General features: G+C 29.9%; 1 protein-coding gene across 1 annotated transcript; it reads left to right on the top strand.

Annotated features, from left to right (window-relative positions):
• The first annotated feature begins 12,883 nt into the window (after window positions 1–12,883).
• LOC149531505 (uncharacterized) lies at window positions 12,884–15,574 on the top strand. The gene is made up of 2 exons (XM_089808348.1): window positions 12,884–12,940; window positions 13,019–15,574. Exons 1-2 carry the CDS (start codon window positions 12,884–12,886, stop codon window positions 15,572–15,574), a joined length of 2,613 nt encoding a protein of 870 aa, XP_089664474.1.
• Window positions 15,575–17,140: the final 1,566 nt, after the last annotated feature.

Below are 17,140 nucleotides of genomic sequence, written 5' to 3'. Positions count from 1 at the left end.
TAAAATCTATAGTAGATCTAATGTTAATTAAGTAATGGTTATAATAAGAAATCTATTAGTTTTAATTTAAAAATTATAGATGTAAGTTAGTTTCGATTTTGATTCATTCAATTGTTACGTATTATGGATATAATCGTTAATTTAGATTTGATTTCTTTTAATTAGTTTTTAAATGTATTTAGTTTTGGTATTGAAGTAAGTCTGAATTTTTGAGTACTAATTAGCTTTAGACTTCAGGTTATTGTCTATTTAAATTAAGTTTTAATGTCGATGTTATTTTCTTAGTTGTTTCATTAAACTAATTTTGTACTCATCTACATCATTTTTTTATATATTTAACTTTTACTATAATTTTGTATCAGAAATGTAAGAACATAAGTTTATCGATATCAATCTTATAACAAAAGCTTCAATATCTTAACGATGTAATCGCCCTCATGTTTATAATCTTAAGACATAATGGAGAGAACCTTTACTAAAACTACTATCACTTTCATTTCAAACTTAGAGCATGTTTAATTATTAATCATTTTCAAAAAAAAATTGTGTGTTTTTGCCTTTGTAGTTTGGGCATGACAAATTCCAGCAACAATTCAATACAAATTCTCATTCAACCTTTCAAAATGAAGAGATGAAGGTCTCTTAAATAGATTTTCCTGAAATTCATCAACGGTTGAGATCGATTTCAATCAGCGATCAAAATTAAAGGTGAAGTTCAATCATAAAGAGAGATTTCCAAATTAAAGGGAGTTAACAGATTTAATTTGAATAAAATAAGGAGTTAACTGATTCAATTTGAGTAGAAAAAGGAGTAAACTAATTTAACTCATTTTTGATCAATAGTGACTTGAAAATTTCCCTTTTTGAACTGAAGAGTGATTTTGTTGAGATATTTAATTTAATAAAATGAGATATGCTCTCATAACTACTTTTTCTATTTAATTAAGTAATCTTTAATTAATTAGAGACACTTATCTTATTTAATTAAATAACTTCATTTAATTAATTAGGAATGGCTTCTCATTTAATTAAATAATTTTGTTTAATTAATTAGAAGTAAGTACTCCATTTAATTAAATAATTTCGTTTAATTATTTCAAAATTCTTTTCGAAACTAGTCAACTCAAGTCAACCGTGGTTAAATCCGGTCAACTTTTGGTCAAACTTGATCTTTGCGTATGTGAATATGAGCAAATATGAGTATGAATTCCAGAAACAATTCGATGCAAATTCTCATTCAACATTTCAAAATGAAGAGATGAGGGTCTCTAAAATAGACTATTCTAGAATTCATTAATAGTTGAGATCGATTTCAATCAGCGGTCAGCATTAACGGTGAAGTTCAGTCATAAAGGGAGATTTCCAAATTAAAGGGAGTTAATAGATTTAATTTGAGTAAAATAAAGAGTTAACTGATTCAATTTGATTAGAAAAAGGAGTTAACTAATTTAACTCATTTTTTATCAATAGTGAACTGAAAATTTCCCTTTTTGAACTGAAAAGTGATTTTGTTGAGATATTTAATTTAATAAAATGAGATATGCTCTTATAATTAATTTTTTTATTTAATTAAGTAATCTTTAATTAATTAGAGACACTTTTCTTATTTAATTAAATAACTTCATTTAATTAATTAGGAATGACTTCTCATTTAATTAAATAACTTTGTTTAATTAATTAGAAGTAAGTACTCCATTTAATTAAATAATTTCATTTAATTATTTAAAAATTCTTTTCGAAACTGGTCAACTCATGTCAACCGTGGTTAAATTTGGTCAACATTTGATCAAACATGATCTTTGCGTATGTGAATATGCGCAAATGTGAGTATGAATTTCAGCAACAATTCGATGCAAATTCTCATTCAACCTTTCAAAATGAAGAGATGAGGGTCTCTTAAATAGACTTTTTTGGAATTCATCAACGGTTGAGATTGATTTCAATCAGCGGTCAGGATTAAAGGTGAAGTTCAGTCATAAAGGGAGATTTCCAAATTAAAGGAAGTTAAAACATTTAATTTGAGTAAAATAAGGAGTTAACTAATTCAATTTGAGTAGAAAAAGGAGTGAACTCATTTAACTCATTTTTGATCAATAGTGAACTGGAAATTACCCTTTTTGAACTGAAGAGAGATTTTGTTGAGATATTTAATTTAATAAAATGAGATATGCTCTCATAATTACTTTTTCTATATAATTAAGTAATCTTTAATTAATTAGAGAAAATTTTCTTATTTAATTAAATAACTTCATTTAATTAATTAGGAATGGCTTCTCATTTAATTATATAAATTTGTTTAATTAATTAAAAGTAAATACTCCATTTAATTAAATAATTTTATTTAATTATTTCAATTTTTTTTTGAAAACTAGTCAACTCAAATCAATCATGGTTAAATCTGGTTAGCTTTATGTGAAACTTGATCTTTGTGTATGTGAATATGAGCAAATGTGAGTATGAATTCCAACAACAATTCGATGCAAATTCTCATTCAAACTTTCAAAATGAATAGATGAGGGTCTCTTAAATAGACTTTCCTAGAATTCATCAACAGTTGAGATCGATTTCAATCAGCGGTCAGGATTAAAGGTGAAGTTCAGTCATAAAGGCAGATTTCCAAATTAGAGGGAGTTAACAGATTTAATTTGAGTAAAATAAGGAGTTAACTGATTCAATTTGAGTAGAAAAAGCAGTTAACTGATTTAACTCATTTTTGATCAAGAGTGAACTGGAAATTTTCCTTTTTAAACTGAAGAGAGATTTTGTTGAGATATTTAATTTAATAAAATGAGATATGCTCTCATAATTACTTTTTCTATTTAATTAAACAATCTTTAATTAATTATAGACACTTTTCTTATTTAATTAAATAACTTCATTTAATTAATTAGGAATGGCTTCTCATTTAAGTAAATAAATTTGTTTAATTAATTAGAAGCAAGTTCCATTTAATTAAAAAATTTCATTTAATTACTTCAAAATTCTTTTCAAAACTAGTCAACTCAAGTCAACCGTGGTTAAATCTGGTAAACTTTTGGTCAAACTTGATATTTGCGTATGTGAATATGAGCAAATGTGAGCATGAATTCTTGCAACAATTTGATGCAAATTCTCATTCAACCTTTCAAAATGAAGAGATGAGGGTCTCTTAAATAGACTTTCCTTTAATTTATCAACGGTTGAGATCAATTTCAATCAACGGTCAGGATTAAAGGTGAAGTTCAGTCATAAAGGGAGATTTCCAAATTGAAGGGAGTTAACAGATTTAATTTGAGTAAAATAAGGAGTTAACTAATTCAATTTGAGTAGAAAAAGGAGTTAACTAATTTAACTCATTTTTGAGCAAACTTGATCTTTCTGTATGTGAATATGAGCAAATGTGAGTGTGAATTCCGGCAACAATTCGATGCAAATTCTCATTCAACCTTTCAAAATGAAGAGATGAGGGTCTCTTACATAGACATTTCTGGAATTCATCAACAGTTGAGATCGATTTCAATCAACGGTCAAGATTAAAGGTGAAGTTCAGTCATAAAGGGAGATTTCCAAATTAAAGGGAGTTAACAGATTTAATTTGAGTAAAATAAGGAGTTAACTGATTTAATTTGAGTAGAAAAAATAGTTAACTCATTTAACTCATTTTTTATCAATAATGAACTGGAAATTTTCCTTTTTGAACTAAAGAGAGATTTTGTTGAGATATTTAATTTAATAAAATGAGATATGCTCTAATAATTACCTTTTCTATTTAATTAAGTAATCTTTAATTAATTAGAGAAACTTTTCTTATTTAATTAAATAACTTCATTTAATTAATTAGGAATGGCTTCTCATTTAATTAAATAACTTTGTTTAATTAATTAGAACTAAGTACTCCATTTAATTAAAAAAATTCATTTAATTATTTCAATTTTTTTTTGAAACTAGTCAACTCAAGTCAACTGTGGTTAAATCTAGTCAACTTTTGGTCAAACTTGATATTTGCATATGTGAATATGAGCAAATGTGAGTGTAAATTCCAAGAACAATTGGATGCTAATTCTCATTCAACCTTTCAAAATGAAGAGATGAGGGTCTCTTAAATAGACTTTCTTGAAATTCATCAACGGTTGAGATCGATTCCAATCAGGGGTTAAGATTAAAGGTGAAGTTCAGTCATAAAGGGAGATTTCCAAATTAAAAGGAGTTAACAGATTTAATTTGAATAAAATAAGGAGTTAACTGATTCAATTTGAGTAGAAAAAGGCGTTAATTGATTTAACTCATTTTTTATCAATAGTGAACAAAAAATTTCCTTTTTTCAACTGAAGAGAAATTTTGTTGAGATATTTAATTTAATAAAGTGAGATATGCTCTCATGATTACTTTTTCTATTTAATTAAATAATCTTTAATTAATTAGAGACACTTTTCTTATTTAATTAAATAACTTCATTTAATTTAATTTGGAAATCTCTTTTTATGACTGAACTTCACCTTTAATCCTAACCGTTGATTGAAGTCAATCGCAACTAGTGATGAATTCTAGGAAAGTCTATTTAAGAGACCCTCATCTCTTCATTTTGAAAGGTTGAATGAGAATTTGCATCGAATTGAAGCTAAAATTCATACTCACATTGGCTCATATTCACATATGCAGAGATCAAGTTTGACCAAAAGTTTATTAGGTTTAACCACAGTTGACTTGAGTTGACTAGTTTTGAAACTAATTTTGAAATAATTAAACAAAATTATTTAATTAAATGGAGTACTTACTTCTAATTAATTAAACAAAGTTATTTAATTAAATGAGAAGCCATTCCTAATTAATTAAAGGAAGTTATTTAATTAAATAAGAAAAGAGTCTCTAATTAACTAAAGATTATTTAATTAAATAGAAAAAGTAATTATGAGAGCATATCTCATTTTATTAAATTAAATATCTCAACAAAATCTCTCTTCAGTTCAAAAAGGGAAATTTCCAGTTCACTATTGATAAAAAATGAGTTAAATCAATTAACTCCTTTTTCTACTCAAATTGAATTAGTTAACTCATTATTTTACTCTAATTAAATCTGTTAACTCCCTTTAATTTGAAAATCTCCCTTTATGAATGAACTTCACCTTTAATCCTGACCATTGATTTAAATCGATCTCAAATTTTGATGAATTCAAGGAAAGTCTATTTAAGAGACCCTCATCTCTTCATTTTGAAAGGTTGAATGAGAATTTGAATCGAATTATTGCTGAAATTCATACTCACATTTGCTCATATTCACATACGCAAAGATTTTATTAAATTAAATATCTCAACAAAATCTCTCTTCAGTTCAAAAAGGGAAATTTTCTGTTCACTATTGATAAAAAATGAGTTAAATCAATTAACTCCTTCTTCTACTCCAATTGAATCAGTTAAATCCCTATTTTACTCAAATTAAATATGTTAACTCTTTTTAATTTGGAAATCTTCCTTTATGACTGAACTTCACATTTAATCTTGACCGCCGATTGAAACCGATTTCAACCGTTGATAAATTCCAAAAAAGTCTATTTAAGAGATCGTCATCTCTTAATTTTGAAAGGTTCAATGAGAATTTGCATCGAATTGTTGCTTAAATTTGTACTCACATTTGCTCATATTCACATACGCAAATATCAAGTTTGACCAAAAGTTGACCATATTTAACCACGGTTGACTTGAGTTGACTAGTTTCGAAAAGAATTTTGAAATGATTAAATAAAATTATTTAATTAAACGGAGTACTTACTTCTAATTAATTAAACAAAGTTATTTAATTAAATGAGAAGTCATTCCTAATTAATTAAATGAAGTTATTTAATTAATTTAGAAAAGTGTCTCTAATTAATTAAAGATTATTTAATTAAATAGAAAAAGTAATTATGAGAGCATATCTCATTTTATTAAATTAAATATGTCAACAAAATCTCTCTTCAGTTCAAAAAGAGAAATTTCTAGTTCACTATTGATAAAAAATGAGTTAAATCAGTTAACTCTTTTTTCTACTCAAATTGAAATAGTTAACTCCTTATCTTACTCAAGTTAAGTCTTTTAACTCCCTTTAATTTGGAAATCTCCCTTTATGGCCGAACTTCACCTTTAATTCTGACCGTTGATTGAAATCGATCTGAACCATTGATGAATTCCAGGAAAGTCTATTTAAGAGACCCTCATCTCTTCATTTTGAAAGGTTGAATGAGAATTTGCATCGAATTGTTGTTGGAATTCATACTCATGTTGGCTCATATTCACATATGCAAATATCAAGTTTGACCAAAAGTTGACTAGATTTAACCATGGTTGACTTGAGTTTACTAATTTCGAAAAGAATTTTGAAATAATTAAACGAAATTATTTAATTAAATGCAGTACTTACTTCTAATTAATTAAACAAAGTTATTTAATTAAATGAGAAGCCATTCCTAATTAATTAAATGAAGTTATTTAATTAAATAAGAAAAGTGTCTCTAATTAAATAAAGATTACTTAATTAAATAAAAAAAGTAATTATGAGAGCATATCTCATTTTATTAAATTATATATCTCAACAAAATCTCTTTTCAATTATAAAAAGGAAATTTTCAGTTCACTATTGATCAAAAATGAGTTAAATCTGTTAACTCCTTTTTCTACTCAAATTGAATCAGTTAACTCCTTATTTTACTCAAATTAAATCTGTTAACTCCCTTTAATTTGGAAATCTCCCTTTATGACTGAACTTCACCTTTAATCCTGACCGTTGATTGAAATCGATTTGAACCATTGATGAATTCTAGGAAAGTCTATTTAAAAAACCCTCATCTCTTCATTTTGAAAAGTTGAATGAGAATTTGCATCGAATTGTTGCCAGAATTCATACTCACATTTGCTCATATTCACATATGCAAAGATCAAGTTTGACCAAAAGTTGACCAGATTAAACTATGGTTGACTTGAGTTGACTAGTTTCGAAAAGAATTTTGAAATAATTAAACGAAATTATTTAATTAAATGGAGTACTTACTTCTAATTAATTAAACAAATTTATTTAATTAAATGAGAAGCCATTCCTAATTAATTAAATGAAGTTGTTTAATTAAATAAGAAAACTGTCTCTAATTAAGTAAAGTTTATTTAATTAAATAGAAAAAGTAATTATGAGAACATATCTCATTTTATTAAATTAAATATCTCAACAAAATCTCTGTTCAATTCAAAAAGAAAAATTTCCAGTTCACTATTGATAAAAGATGAGTTAAATCAGTTAACTCCTTTTTCTACTCAAATTAAATCAGTTAAATTCTTATTTTACTGAAATTAAATCTGTTAACTCCCTTTAATTTGGAAATCTCCATTTATGACTAAACTTCACCTTTAATCTTGACCGTTGATTGAAATCGATCTCAACCATTGATGAATTCCAGGAAAGTCTATTTAAGAGACCCTCATCTCTTCATTTTGAAAGGTTGAATGAGAATTTGCATCGAATTGTTGCTAGAATTCATACTCACATTTGTTCATATTCACATACGCAAAGATCAAGTTTGACCAAAAGTTGACCAGATTTAACAACGGTTGACTTGAGTTGACTAGTTTAAAAAAAAAATTGAAATAATTAAATGACATTATTTAATTAAATGGATTACTTACTTCTAATTAATTAAACAAAGTTATTTAATTAAATAAGAAGCCATTCCTAATTAATTAAATGAAGTTATTTAATTAAATAAGAAAAGCGTCTCTAATTAATTAAAGATTATTTAATTAAATAGAAAGAGTAATTATGAGAGCATATCTCATTTTATTAAATTAAATATCTCAACAAAATCTCTCTTCAGTTCAAAAAGGGAAACTTCAAGTTCACTATTGATTAAAAATGAGTTAAATGAGTTAACTCCTTTTTCTACTTAAATTAAATCAGTTAACTCCTTATTTTACTCAAATTAAATCTGTTAACTCCCTTTAGTTTGGAAATCTCCCTTTATGACTGAACTTCACCTTTAATCCTGACCGTTGATTGAAATCGATCTCAATCGTTGATGAATTCCAGGAAAGTCTATTTAAGAGACCCTCTTCTCTTCATTTTGAATGGTTGAATGAGAATTTGCATCGAATTGTTGCTAGAATTCATGCTCACATTTTCTCATATTCACATACGCAAAGATCAAGTTTGACCAAAAGTTGACCAGATTTAACCACAGTTGACTTGAGTTGACTAGTTTCGAAAAGTATTTTGAAATAATTAAACAAAATTATTTAATTAAATGGAGTACTTACTTCTAATTAATTAAAAAAAGTTATTTAATTAAATGAGAAGCCATTCCTAATTAATTAAATGAAGTGATTTAATTAAATAAGAAAAGTGTCTCTAATTAATTAAAGATTATATAATTAAATAGAAAAAGTAATTATGAGACCATATCTCATTTTATTAAATTAAATATCTCAACAAAATCTCTCTTCAGTTCAAAAAGGGAAATTTTCAGTTTACTATTGATAAAAAATGTGTTAAATCAGTTAACTCCTTTTTCTACTCAAATTGAATCAGTTAACTCCTTATTTTACTCAAATTAAATTTATTAACTCCCTTTGATTTGGAAATCTCCCTTTATGACTGAACTTCACTTTTAATCCTAATCGTTGATTGAAATCGATCTCAATCGTTGAATTCTAGGAAAGTCTATTTAAGAGACCCTCATTTCTTCATTTTGAAAGGTTGAATTAGAATTTGCCTCGAATTATTGTGGGAATTCATACTCACATTTTCTGATATTCACATATGCAAACATCAAGTTTGACCAAAAGTTGACCAGATTTAACCACGGTTGAATTGACTTGACTAGTTTCGAAAATAATTTTGAAATAATTAAACGAAATTATTTAATTAAATGGAGTACTTACTTCTAATTAATTAAACAAAGTTATTTAATTAAATGAGAAGTCATTCCTAATTAATTAAATCAAGTTAATTAAATAAGAAAAGTGTCTCTAATTAATTAAAGATTATTTAATTAAATAGAAAAAGTAATTATGAGAGCATATCTAATTTTATTAAATTAAATATCTTAACAAAATCCCTCTTCAGTTTAAAAAAGGAAATTTCGAGTTCACTATTGATAAAAAATGAGTTAAATCAGTTAACTCTTTTTTCTACACAAATCGAATTAGTTAATTGCTTATTTTATTCAAATTAAATCTGTTAACTCCCTTTAATTTGGAAATCTCCCTTTATGACTGAACTTCACCTTAAATTCTAACTGTTGATTGAAATCAATCTGAACCATTGATGAATTCTAGGAAAGTCTATTTAAGAGACCCCCATCTCCTCATTTTGAAAGGTTGAATGAGAATTTGAATCAAATTATTGCGAGAATTCATACTAACATTTGGTTATATTCACATCCGCAAAGATCAAGTTTGACCAAAAGTTGACCAGATTTAACCACGGTTGAATTAAGTTGACTAGTTTCAAAAACAATTTTGAAATAATTAAAAAAAATTATTTAATTAAATGGAGGACTTACTTCTAATTAATTAAATGAGCACTCATTCCTAATTAATTAAATGAAGTTATTTAATTAAATAAGAAAAGTGTCTCTAATTAATTAAAGCTTATTTAATTAAATAGAAAAAGTAATTATGAGAGCATATATCATTTTATTAAATTATATATCTCAACAAAATCTCTCTTCAGTTCAAAAATGAAAATTTCCAGTTCACTATTGATCAAAAATGAGTTAAATCAGTTAACTCCTTTTTCTACGCAAATTGAATCAGTTAACTCCTTATTTTACTCAAATTAAATCTTTTAACTCCCTTTAATTTGGAAATCTCCCTTTATGACTAAAATTCACCTTTAATCTTGACCGTTGATTGAAATCGATCTCAACCGTTGATGAATTCTAGGAAAGTCTATTTAAGAGACCCTCATCTCTTCATTTTGAAAGGTTGAATGAGAATTAGCATCGAATTGTTGTTGGAATTCATAATCACATTTGCTCATATTCACATACGCAAAGATCAAGTTTGACCAAAAGTTTAAAAGATTTAACCACAGTTGACTTGAGTTGACTAGTTTCGAATTTTTTTTTGAAATAATTAAACGAAATTATTTAATTAAATGGATTACTTACTTCTAATTAATTAAACAAAGTTATTTAATTAAATGAGAAGCCATTCCTAACTAATTAAATGAAGTTATTTAATTAAATAAGAAAAGTGTCTCTAATTAATTAAAGATTATTTAATTAAATAGAAAAAGTAATTATGAGAGCATATCTCATTTTATTAAATTGAATATCTCTATAAAATCTCTCTTCAGTTCAAATAGGGAAATTTCCAGTTCACTATTGATCAAAAATGAGTTAAATTAGTTAAGTCCTTTTTCTACTCAAAATGAATTAGTTAGCTCTTTTTTTTACTCAAATTAAATCTGTTAACTCTCTTTAATTTGAAAATCTCCCTTTATGATTGAACTTTTCTTTTAATCCTAACCGTTGATTTAAATCGATCTCAACCGTTGATGAATTCTAGGAAAGTCTATTTAAGAGACCCTCATCTCTTCATTTTGAAAGGTTGAAAGAGAATTTGAATTGAATTGTTGCTAAAATTCATATTCGAATTTGGTCATATCACACACGCAAAGATCAAGTTTGACCAAAAATTGACCAAATTAAACCACTGTTGACTTGAGTTGACTAGTTTTAAAAATAATTTTGAAATAATTAAACAAAATTATTTAATTAAATGGAGTACTTACTTCTAATTAATCAAACAAAATTATTTAATTAAATGAGAAGCCATTCCTAATTAATTAAATGAAGTTGTTTAATTAAATAAGAAAAGTGTCTCTAATTAATTAAAGATTATTTAATGAGATAAAAAAAGTAATTATGAGAGCATATCTCATTTTATTAAAGTAAATATCTCAACAAAATTTCTCTTCAGGTTAAAAAGGAAAATTTTCAGTTCACTATTGATAAAAAATGAGGTAAATCAGTTAACTCCATTTTCTACTCAAATTGAATTAGTTAACTCTTTATTTTACTCAAATTAAATCTGTTAAATCCCTTTAATTTGGAAATCTCCCTTTATGACTGAACTTGACATTTAATCCTGACCGTGGATTGAAATCGATCTCAACCGTTGATGAATTCCAAGAAAGTCTATTTAAGAGACCCTCATCTCTTCATTTGTAAAGGTTGAATGAGAATTTGCATCGAATTGTTGCTGGAATTCATACTCGCATTTGCCCATATTCACATACGCAAAGATCAAGTTTGACCAAAAAGAAATCAGATTTAACCACGGTTTACTGGAGTTGACAAGTTTCAAAAAGAATTTTCAAATAATTAACCGAAATTATTTAATTAAATGGAGTACTTACTTCTAATTAATTAAACAAAGTTATTTAATTAAATGAGAAGCCATTCTTAATTAATTAAATGAAGTTAATTAATTAAATAAGAAAGGTGTCTCTAATTAATTAAATATTATTTAATTAAATAGAAAAAATAATTATGAGAGCATATATCATTTTATTAAATTAAATATCTCAACAAAATCTCTCTTTAGTTCAAATAGTTATATTTCCAGTTTACTATTGATAAAAAATGAGCTAAATCAGTTAACTCTTTTTTCTACCCAAATTGAATCAGGTAACTCTTTATTTTATTCAAATTAAATCTATTAACTCCCTTTAATTTGGAAATCTCTCTTTATGACTGAACTTCACCTTTAATCTTGACCATTGATTGAAATCGATCTCAACCGTTGATGAATTCAAGAAAAGTCTATTTAAGATACCCTCATCTTTTCATTTTGAAAGGTTGAATGAGAATTTGCATCGAATTGTTGCTGGAATTCATACTCGCATTTGCTCATATTCTCATGCGCAAAGATCAAGTTTGACCAAAAGTTGACCAGATTTAATCACGGTTGACTTGAGTTGACTAGTTTCAAAAAGAATTTTGAAATAATTAAATGAAATTATTTAATTAAATGGAGTACTTACTTCTAATTAATTAAACAAAGTTATTTAATTAAATGAGTAGCCATTCTTAATTAATTAAATGAAGTTATTTAATTAAATAGAAAAAGTGTCTCTAATTAAATAAAGATTATTTAATTAAATAGAAAAAGTAATCATGAGAGCATATCTCATTTTATTAAATTAAATATCTCAACTAAATCTCTTTTCAGTTCAAAAATAGAAATTTCCAGTTCACTATTGATCAAAAATGAGTTAAATCTATTGACTCCTTTCTCTACTCAAATGGAATCAGTTAACTCCTTATTTTACTCAAATTAAATCTGTCAACTCCCTTTAATTTGAAAGTCTTCTTTTAATTTTGAAATCTCCCTTTATGAGTAAACGTCACCTTTAATCTTGACCGTTGATTGAAATCGATCTCAACCGTTGATGAATTTCAGGAAATTCTATTTAAGAGACTCTCATCTCTTTATTTTGAAAGGTTGAATGAGAATTTGCATCGAATTGTTGCTGGAATTCATACTCACATTTTCTCATATTCACATATGCAAGTATCAAGTTTGACCAAAAGTTGACCAGATTTAACCACAGTTTACTTGACTTGACTAGTTTCCAAAAGAATTTTGAAATAATTAAACGTAATTATTTAATTAAATGGAGTACTTACTTCTAATTAATTAAACAAAATTATTTAATTAAATAAGAAGCCATTCCTAATTAATTAAATGAAGTTATTTAATTAAATAAGAAAAGTGTCTCTAATTAAGTAAATATTATTTAAGCAAACAGATTTCCACAATCCATGAATATTGAATTAATTTCTGGGGAAGATTGTGTGAGATTTTTTTCATCAACGTTTCGGATCATACTGTATGATCCATCATCAGGATGCCACTGAGTCAGTGAGAGCAAAAAATGGAGTGTAGATCTCACTCGGCAGCGATTGCCCCCACAGCATCGTTTCCTCCTAAGGTCTCCAGGTGCTAGATCTCCTTTCCTCATGCATCCCACAGAAACTGTGCGCCTTCATTCTCTCACGCTGTCCGCCAGCCCGTGGTTCTTAACGCTCGTCTTTGCAGCACCACGCCGTGCTCTCCATTCCAGCAGCGATCCTCGCCCAACGGCTCACCCATGGTGCAGAGTTCACTTCCTTCCAACTGCTCTTCAATGGTGCATAGCTCGCTTCACCCAAACGGCTCCTCCCTGGTGCATGGTACGCTCCCGCCCAATGGCTCTTTCTTGGTGCAAGGTACGCTTCTGTCTACTCCTCCTCATTTTTCTTACTGCCTAAATTCATTGGACTCGGCGGTTCACCTATCGTCTGATTTTGATTTGGACGCGCTTTCTCCACCCACCCAAAAGCTTTCACCCAAGGTTGACATCAATTCAACCATTCCTCCGCTCACCAGCCACTCTGACCATACGTCCCATCACTCTTTTCATGCTGCTTCCACTCCGTGCGTCCCTTGCTCTCCACATTTACGAACCCCATCTTTCTCTCCTCGCCTCTCTAAACCTCGGGCTTCCTCTCCTGGCCCTCTTTCTCTTGGTCCGAGTGCTACCCCTCCTTCCCATCATTCATCGTCCAAGCTTGTCCTTCGCCCTAGTTCCCCCTCCTCTCCACCTCGTTCTCCACTTCCTGGCCTCGTCCCCTTCTCTCCCAACCCTTCCCCAGTGTTACACTGGGAATCCAAACTTGTGGTCAACCTTTCCCGTGCTCCTTTAGACCCACTCGCTTTTAAGTTTCTCAGTAGAGGCCTCAATTTCTCTATCTCTCCCCGCTCCATTCCTCACATCGATTTTCTTGTTGAAGTGGAGAATGCTGCTCATTCCCTCCCCTTTGCTATCGCCGAGATTGTTAGGCAAGATTGTGCAGTTGCTTTAAGGCTTGCCAAACCTCCCAAGTGTAATATCCCCCGTTCTGAGTCTCTTGCCTTCCAACACCTTCTTCGCAATCATGACCTCGTTATCTCTAGGGTGGATAAAGGCAATGCCACTGTTATCTTGGATAAATCGGACTACATTTCCAAGATGTATGACCTTCTCTCAGACCCTGACAGCTATAGGGTTGTTCATCGCAACCCGTGCAACAAAATCTTGAAGAAGGTCAAATTGGCCATCGCCAACTCCTCGTTTGACGATACCACCAAGAGGCATCTCTTGCCCTCCAAAGAGCTTACTCCTCGTATCTATGGCATCCCTAAGATCCATAAAGCCAATATTCCTTTAAGGCCCATTGTGGATACTATGGGATCCCCTACCTACAAGCTTGCCTCCTTCTTCGCTAAGCTCTTATCCCCTCATGTCGGTAATGTTGACTCATTTGTCAATGACTCGCAACACTTTGTTGATTTTATCCGTGATGCCTCATGCGATGATAGGGATATCTCGGTCAGCTTTGATGTTGTTTCCCTCTTCACCAAAGTCCCCATCACCAATGCTATTGACATCATCAAGCGCAAGGTCAACTCTGAGGTTTCCTCCTTAGTAGAGTTATATCTTCGATCCACTTTCTTCTCTTTCCAAGGGGTTATCTACGAGCAAGTGGATGGTGTAGCCATGGGCTCGCCCCTCTCTCCACTTGTCGCCAACCTCTATATGGAACATTTCGAAGACATTTCTCTACGTTCTTCCCCTCTCAAACCTAAATGGTGGAAACGTTATGTTGATGACACCAACGTCTGTTGGCCCCATGGCCTTGAAAAGCTTGAAGAGTTTCATGCGCATCTCAACAATGTGGCTTCTTGCATTTCTTTTACCAAAGAGGTTGAATCTGCCAAGTGCTTACCTTTTCTTGACATCTTGATTATCAGGAAACCTGATGGTTCCCTAGGTCGCAAGGTTTTCTGCAAAGCCACTCATACTGACCACTATCTTCATGTTGCTTCGCATTACCACCCTAGCCAAAAAGTGGGCATTATCAAAACACTTGCCTTGAGAGCCTTCCGTATTTGCGATGTGGACAACTTAGACCTTGAGCTTTCCCACCTCCGCCAAGTCTTCCTATGGAATGGCTACTCGCACAAACAAATCTCTTGGGCTTTCAAGCTCGCTAGGTCTTTCTCGCATGCCTCCTCGCTCCCTTCCTCTTCTCCCCCAGACCCCTCTTCTTTTGTCTCTCTTCCTTTCGTTGCCAACATCTCTCACAAGATCGCCAAAATTCTTACCAAGCATGGTGTGTGGGTGGCTTTCAGATCCTTGACCACCTTAAAAAATTGCATCCCCTCGCTTAAAGACCCCAGGGATGTCTTCTTGGAATCGGGCGTCTATAAGATCCAGTGCTCATGTGGCACTCCTTATATAGGTGAAACTGGTCGCTCTATCCACACGAGGATCAAAGAACATGCTGCTGACATTAGGCATGAACGAGTGGCCAAATCAGCCTTGGCAGAACACTCCGCCACCACTAAGCATCATGTCTCCCTAGAAAACGCTCATGTTGTGTGCAGGGAAGACAACTTCTTCAAGAGGAAACTCAAAGAGGCTGTTGAAATCTTCAACAACCCTTCCAACCTCAATCGCGATGATGGCTGTAACCTGAACACCTCTTGGAATCCTCTGTTGTCTTCCCTCCCTCCTCTTTCGCCTCGCGTTCTTCCCTCCTAGCTCGGGTTTCTCCCCTCCCCTTTTTCTTCCACTTTTCTCTTTCCTGGCTCTCCGGTGCACCCCTCTGTCTCTCCCCCTTCCCCCTCGCTCTCCAGCTCTGGGTGGATGCCTGTCCTTGTCTCCTCCATTCTCGCTCTCTCTCCCCCTCTTTCTCCCTCTCCCTCCCTCTTCGTCACCCTCGGTCTTGTTTCTCTCCTCGGGGTCCCCAACATTTTTTCCTTCTCTTGGTTGGTTGCCTTAGTTTTTTGCGGTCTGCACTTATTTTTACAGTTATTTATGTGTGTATTCCTTTCCGTTTATTTTTTAGTTTTTGGATTCTTTTTACTTTCCATTTTTCTTTTTCTTTTTAATCTCTCATTTTTATTTTTATTTTTATTTTCTTTATTTTTATTTTTCTATTTTTATTATTTATTATTTTTTATTTTATTGTATTTTTATAAAATTTCTCTTTTCTTATTTCTCTTTTCCAATTTTTATTTTTTTCTTTCTGTTCACTTCGCTGTTTTCTTTCCTTGTTATCTTTTTATTAGTTATTAATTTATTTTGGGTGGATTTCTATTTTTCTGATTTTATCTGATTAGTTTTTTTTTTATTTTTTATTTTTTTTTTTACATTTATTTATTTTTATTTTACTTTCGTTTTGCATATTTTTGGTTTTTATATTTATATTTTTATACATTTGGGGATATTATTTTTGTTTTTCTGACTTTTTACACTTATTTATTTATTTTTCTTGTTATTCGCATTCCATTTTTTTATTTATTTTTATTTTTTGTTTGTTTTATTTTTTATTTTTATTTTTATTTAAACTCTTTTGTTTTTATTGCCTCGCACCATTTTCTTTTTCTTTTTATCATTTTTATTTTTTGTTTCTCTTGTTCGTTTTATTTTTTAGTTTTTTAGTTTCTTGCGTTGTGTTCTATCGCTTCTGGTATTTTTGGCTTATATTTATATATATATATATTCTTATTGATATTTACATTCATATAGATATATATTTGTATATATATCTATACGAATTTATTCGCATTGATTTATTCATTCATTTAGATTTTCTTTCATATTTATATATATTTATACATATATTTTCATAGATATATATATTCGTATAGTTGTTCATTTATCCCCTTAGATATATATGTAATTTTTTGTTTCTTGGTTTTTGCCTGATTACTGGCTTAGGTATTTATTTTTTGTTATTTATTACTTTAATTTATTGATTGTTTGTTCTTGTTTTCTGTTTTGAAATTTTTTATTTTATATATATATATATACTTATTCTCGTTTTTATACTTTTTTATTTTATTCTTGTTTTCCTTATCATTTTCATTTCTTATCCTTTCTTCCTCGCATTTTCTTCTTTTGACTTCTCTCCCTCTCCGTCCTCCGTGCCTCCTCAGTCTCCATGCCCCTTCCCTCCTCTCCATCCTCTTTTTATCCCCTCTCTTAGATCTGCACTCCATTTTTTGCTCTCAGTGACTCAGTGGCATCCTGATGATGGATCATACAGTATGATCCGAAACGTTGATGAAAAAACTCACACAATCTTCCCCAGAAATTAATTCA

The sequence above is a fragment of the Cupressus sempervirens genome, chromosome 11 (genome assembly GCF_028749045.1).
Source record: "Cupressus sempervirens isolate cs-2001-9-10 chromosome 11, ASM2874904v1, whole genome shotgun sequence".
Taxonomy (NCBI): Eukaryota; Viridiplantae; Streptophyta; class Pinopsida; order Cupressales; family Cupressaceae; genus Cupressus; species Cupressus sempervirens.
The sequence above is the reverse complement of the archived record's forward strand: the minus strand, read 5'-3'. Positions and strand labels throughout refer to the sequence as shown.